At 37.9% G+C, this 6,691-nt stretch overlaps 1 protein-coding gene across 1 annotated transcript; it reads right to left on the bottom strand.

The window, feature by feature from the left end:
- Window positions 1–701: 701 nt before the first annotated feature.
- LOC128094865 (olfactory receptor 5AN1-like) lies at window positions 702–1,640 on the bottom strand. Its single transcript, XM_052713451.1, has one exon. It carries the CDS (start codon window positions 1,638–1,640, stop codon window positions 702–704), a length of 939 nt encoding a protein of 312 aa, XP_052569411.1.
- Window positions 1,641–6,691: the final 5,051 nt, after the last annotated feature.

Raw genomic sequence — 6,691 nt, 5'->3', positions numbered from 1 at the left:
TGACTTTTCTAGATGCCAGAGACAAGCCATCAGAAAACTAAGTAAATGGTACTTTCTTGCCATCAGTCTTAGTGATTAAAACCATTTGCTTTTCTCTGAGGCTGTGGTTGATGGATACAAGTATATGACTCCAGACTTAGTAATTCTTAGCAGCAATTTCCTTAGAAAGAAACCATCAGTTTCATATTTATTTATTTACTCATTTATTTGAAAGGTGCAATCAAGCCGCTGTACAATTCTATGTCTTCCAAACAGGAAGTCTTCACCTGTTCATCCTCACCTGTTCAGAAACACAGAATAGCCGCTGGTCTGATCTGGTCTTTAGAACATGATGTCATTATACTAGTGACACAGGGTTTGGGACCCTGGGGTGGGGATCTTCTCTATGGGCATGGTTCTATGACTTAGCAATCTTCAATCTTCTACAAAAAGTTTGTGAACTTGATGTATCTCAAATGCCTGAATATAGGACAATGAGTGATGGTCATTGTGCAATGTGGAAGCCATGACCCTATGGGTCTTAAAGATGTGTTTCCATGGCATCAAATCATTTCATTCATACAGAAATATTGTCTGTTTCAAAATAAGACTTCTTCTTCCAAAATCCCATGAATTTTGTAGTGTTCTAGACAATGCATATTATTGTGGTCAACAATGACTATGACAGGACACATATGTTGAAAATACCAGTTTCTGTGACCTTAACTACAGACTGTCTTTTTCTGCAACCTCTTCATGGACTCTTTGATTTCCTTGTTCCTCAAACTGTATATCAAAGGGTTCAACATGGGAATTACCACAGTATAGAAGACCGATGCAAATCTGTCAAAGCTGGAGGAGCCACCAGAACTTGAACTCAAATAGACAAAGATACTGGAGGTGTAGAATAGGGAAACAGCTGCCAGGTGAGAAGCACAGGTATTGAATGCCTTGAGCCTGCCTTTAGCTGAAGTGATCCTCATGATGGACAAGACGATATAGCCATAGGATACCATGATAGCTAGCACATTTACAAACCCAAAGATCATTGTTAATATGGCAGTCAGGACTTGTAGAAAGAAAGTGTCTGTACATGACAGAACTAACAGCTGTGGCATGTCACAAAAGAAGTGTCTGATGACATTAGGCCCGCAGAAGTGGAGATGAAGTAAAGCAAACAACTGAAGTAAAGAAGCAGTGAGTCCAGATGTATAGGATGCCAGCACCATCAGAACACAAAGAGTGGGTGACATGACCGATGAATAGAGCAGTGAGTTACAAATGGCAGCATACCTGTCATAGGCCATGGCTGTCATGAGACAAGATTCACTCAGCCCGATGGTGGAAAAGATGAAATTCTGAATAATACAACCCATAAAACTGATAGTTTGTTTTTCCTGGAAAAAGTTTGAGAGCATTTTTGGGACTGTGCAGGTAACATAGCAAAGGTCTATGATGGACAGGTTACAGAGGAAGAAATACATGGGAGTGTGGAGGTGGGAATCCATCCTTATTAAAATAATGAGGGACAGGTTCCAGGTCAGAGTTGTAATGTAGATGAGCAGGAATGTGACAAAGAGCAATGTTATGATACTGGGGAAATCTGAGAATCCCAGGAGGATGAACTGGGTGATCTTGGTGCTGTTTTCCCTTGTAATCATTTCCTCAGTGTTCCTAAGATCAGAAAAGAGACAAGGAAGTACATAATTGACCAAGGTGAAACCATAGCATTACTATTTCCATACCATCTGTTTTTTTCTCCTATAATCCCTGAAAAAGAAGAAATGCTTCATTGTCCCGTGGAAAGACCCCAGTTCTCAAAATTCTCAAATTGTCAAGAAGACTGTGAGAGGAGTTGGGGGAGGTGGGAGAATATCATCAAAGCACATTGTGTGAAATTTTCAAGAATTAAAAAAAATAAGAAAGAAATAGAACCGTACGTAGTAGTTCATGTCTTCAGTCCCAGCACTGGGGAGGCAAAAGCAGGCAAATCTCTGTGAGTTCTAGACTAGCTCCAGGCCAGCCAACACTATATAATGAAACTTTGTCTCAAATAAAACAGAAAAGAAAAGAAAAATCTACCCTGATAACAAAGAAAATGAAGCAATTTAGCATATTTATGATAATTTCTAAAAGTCCTATAAGTATGTTTAAATCTCCAAACTGCAAAGTACTATAACTTATGATTCTATGTTTTGGTGGATTGAGACCGTGTACACAAAGTTTTCCTCAGCAGCCTTCATATTAAGTGCTCCAAAGGAGGCAATTATACTTCACTATTTTGTGTTCCCAAGATTATCTCAATGTTAGTGTATGTTGTTTCTTGAAAAATGTCATGAGTTGTAGTAAGGAGTTAGAGTTTAGAGTGTTCCTAATATCCAAACCCTCTATTAAGCTGTCCTAAGTAGCTAAAATATACTTATTTTGGCTTGATCAACAAAAAAACGATAACAATAAAAATCCTTAAATTTCATGTTTGCAGAGACAGTTACGGCAGAAAATGGAGGCCAGTGCACAGCACACACCAGTAGATACCATTCAGTAGATAATGGTTGTCATTGTTGAGAGTTGACGATCAATCATGAGTGACAGCTGTGCTGTGATAGAAATGCTGGGGTTGATTTTTTTCTTTTTTGAGAAATTGAGATCTCTCTTGTCAGTCCTATGGACAGTGAGGCATACTTGCTCTAGGTAGAGTCCTATTGAGACCCTGACCCATGAAAGTGAAATTCCTTTGGGTCATGAAGATATGTGCCCTCTTGATTATCTTTTGATTGGTTTGCTTGGCTTTGGGTGAAAAAGATCACATCATAATGGGATTGACCTTTATGGAGAGAAAGGATAAAAGTAAATATTTCATTTCTGAAATCATAGAGGTATTATTGTTTTATGCAATTCGTGAGTTAGGATTCACTAACAGTAGCATTATTTTTTTTTTTGGTTTTTCGAGACAGGGTTTCTCTGTGTAGCTTTGCACCTTTCCTGGAACTCACTTGGTAGTCCAGGCTGGCCTTGAACTCACAGAGATCCGCCTGGCTCTGCCTCCCGAGTGCTGGGATTAAAGGCGTGTGCGCCACCACCGCCCGGCCAGTAGCATTATTGTTAAAGCCTATTGTCTATACTCCATGCCCTCCCTTGAGATGAAAGTTACAGTCAGTGACAACAGACAAAATGTTTTATAAAGATGAATAAAGTATTTGTATTTTCAGATTCCAATACATACTGCAGACACTGATAACTCATCATTCTTAGAATAGCAGACATGAACCCAAAGAACAAATACCTTGTAAATAAATGTAAATATTGGTCCATTTTTCTATGTGCTAATGTTAGTATTTTAAATTAATAGGGAAAAGAAAAACTCTTCCACAAATTCTATGTAAGAACTTACTAGTTCTCACATATTGAACTTATTGAAGGATGAAATAGATATATACATTTATATGACATTCAAGTAGAAAATACATTTCAGATCCATAGAAATAAAACAGTCTTAGAGGAAATATGATTTAAATCTCTTGGTATTTAAATCTCCTAGCAGCTTACAGTACCCAAGGGAGGGAGAGTCACTCTCCTAAGGGAACTGGCCACTAGTGGATGGCCACACACCCACGTGCATAGTGCAGCACTAATTGGACTCAGGGGTTGTTAATAGCCAAAAAATAAAGGAGGACATGAAGTTTGGGAGAGTAATGCAGAGATTCTCTAGGGGAATTGAAAGGAGGTAATGGATATGATCAAAGAACATTGTTAAATATATGAAAAACTTATTATATAAGTAAATAAATAGTTTTTCTTAAAAACTAAAATGGAGCCGGGAATATTGGCACACCTGTATAATTCCAGTGCTTGGAAGGTAGAGGCTGGTGGATCTTTATGACTTTGAAGCCATCCTGGTCTATTTAGTGAGTTCCAGGCAAAGCAGGGATACATAGTGAGACCTTATCTCAAGAAATACAGTAAATTTGGAAAAGGAAATTACAAATTAATTTTGAAAAAGACAATATAGTAATACCTGTGATATAAAAATAACCCCCTGACAAGTGCTCAAAATGTTTTACTTTACAGGAAGAAACAATTCTTATATAATCCTTCTCTTCCCCATCCCTCTCTCTTAAACACACACACACACACACACATACACACACACACACATACACATTCACACACCACATGAATAATTTACAATACCAAATATTAAATGCAATGAGTAACTTGGATGTTTCACTACTACGTGATAAGTGTCATACACAATAATGCTAGCATGATTTAGTAATCATGTTAAACACATTAATAAGTTCATCTTTCACCATTGAAAAGAATGCTCTGTTTAAACGAGTGAAAGGAAAACTTGAAACAAGTTTTCAGAGTCTGCAATATTTTAACAAAGACAGCATTTTGTGAGACTCATGCCTAGATATCAGTATAGGAAAGTGTACCAAGTGTTTTGGAATAAACTTCCAACAGAGATAAGAAAATACACCAATAAACCTAGCTTTGGATGTGCTGCTAAGACTATCATATTTTGGTTTAATTTTTATTTAACTATTAAGAACGTTGGGGAATCTTTCTGTTTACTGTTTTTTTTTTGAATTTTTCATTTTTAATGGACATATAGTTGTACATACTTGTGGGATACAGTGTGACATTTTAGTACATACCTGTGATGTGGTAACAATTTAGTACATGATGTAATGTAATGATAATTACTCTTAGAGTGATGCTAACACAATTTATCAGTACACACTGTATATGAGATCAAATAAAGGCATCTTTTAATTGTACACTTTCACAGATATCAACCAATTCACCGATATCAGGCCAAACTCCTGACCTAGCAGCTCACTTAATTTCAGTACTATTTTATGCATTCTGGTGACAGGCAGCCAATCTTGTGGTATTCATTTTAGTCCAGAGGAGAAAAAGACTGACAAGTTGAGGGTGGTTTTCTTTTTTTACAACATAATTATCTTGAAGTTTTTCATGTAACAATTTAGAAACACTGGAGAAAAAGGAAAATATATCTAAATATACTCACTCTCTTTGAAGAGGGTTTTGCAGGAATTTGGCATTTCCCAGATGAGTGAAGCAAGAACTGATTGGTGTAAACACTGATGTAAATACTGGTTGGAGATTTCATTATGTGGATCGAGTTAATCAAGACCCTTCACAATCTTATTCTAATGAAAACATGGTCAGGTAAACTGAGGCAAAACTGGGCTGCTGTTCAATGAGAAGTTTCAAAGGGACTACCAAGCCAGTTCTGCCTGCTGTGGGCATCTCCTATGCCTGTGTTACCTGGGCTTGAGTTTTAGACTATGGGGCTCAAAAACAACAGAAACTGTTTGGAATATTCCATCAGGTCTAATTGACTTGTGCATGAGCACTCTGCCACATAATCACCACTCATTTTTGTCTCTTGCTCCTCATTAGTCATGAATCATCGCTCTTTATTTAAATGGGAATGAAATTACTATGACTTCCAAAGCAAAATCCCCAAGAGCAAACATTAAAAGTGTCCTTTGGGTGGGGGAAATTGGAAAACACAGACAAACATGTTTTGGTCTTAGGAAATTCCCCTGAAACTCAGTAAACTACTGTTTTTGATTAAACTCTGAATTGCTGACTTTTACATTAAGTCATGTTTCATATACATTTTCTTACTCAAATCTACATGGTCCTATTGTTGCCATTTTATGGGTGAAAAAACAAGAGGGTAACAAAGTTCAAGGTCATACCTTAAGATAACACATAACTAGAATTTAACATTATCACTTACCTCATGGTAATGCCTCTATATTTCTGAGCATTCTTTTTATAGTTCAGAGAATTTGAGTCAAGAGAAAAAGAACCCAAGGAAGAGTCCTAAATGGAAGATGAGGAATTGAGGGAAAGTGTAGGTGGGGTTTTCTGTCCCACCATCCTGCTCCCAAATAACCACACAGAGACTTATTATTAATTATAAATGCTTGGCTGATAGCTTAGGCTTGTTACTAACTAGCTCTTACAACTTAAATTAACCCATATTTCTTATCTATGCTCTACCATGTGGTAGTGCATTTTTCATGATGGTATGTTCATCTCCTGCTTCCTCATCATCTGGCTGGTGACCCCACTCTCCTTTTCCCCAGTGTTCTCTCAGTCTGCTCCTCCACCTAACCTCTTTCTGCCTAACTGTTGGCCAACTGGCTCTTCATTAAACTAACAAGAGCAAAACATCTTCATAGTGTACAAAAGAATTATTCCACAGCAGAAGAGGAAAGAACAAGATGTTTTTCAGTAAATGCTGTCCCCGTGGGTATTATGGGGAGCACCAGCCAGTTACTGAGATTCAAGGAGCCATAGTTAATGTCAAAGGCTGAAATCCCCTATTTCTTCATCAAGCTTACTTTTCAGTGGGCCTACTGTTTCTTAGATATGTGTTTTGGGGGCACAGAACCACTGTCAATGTATAGCAGGAGAGACAGCCAGTACTGGGGATCTTCTTAAATATGTCATGGAGAGCAGATGTGAAAGAGGAAAGCCAATTACAGTGAGAACTCACTCATGACATTTGCTCTCTGGTGCCTGGTTGTCATGAAGTAGCCTCTACAGGTTTGAGGACCCACATTGCCATGTCCCTCTGGACTCATGCTCCCTTTCCATGGTCTAATGATGATCCCAGGATTATAACCTCTGGCTGCCCTTAGAGTTATTTAAATTGGAGAGGACA

Source organism: Peromyscus californicus, unplaced genomic scaffold, assembly GCF_007827085.1.
Source record: "Peromyscus californicus insignis strain IS unplaced genomic scaffold, ASM782708v3 Scaffold_4__1_contigs__length_199733344, whole genome shotgun sequence".
In the NCBI taxonomy this organism is placed as follows: Eukaryota; Metazoa; Chordata; class Mammalia; order Rodentia; family Cricetidae; genus Peromyscus; species Peromyscus californicus.
The sequence above is the reverse complement of the archived record's forward strand: the minus strand, read 5'-3'. Positions and strand labels throughout refer to the sequence as shown.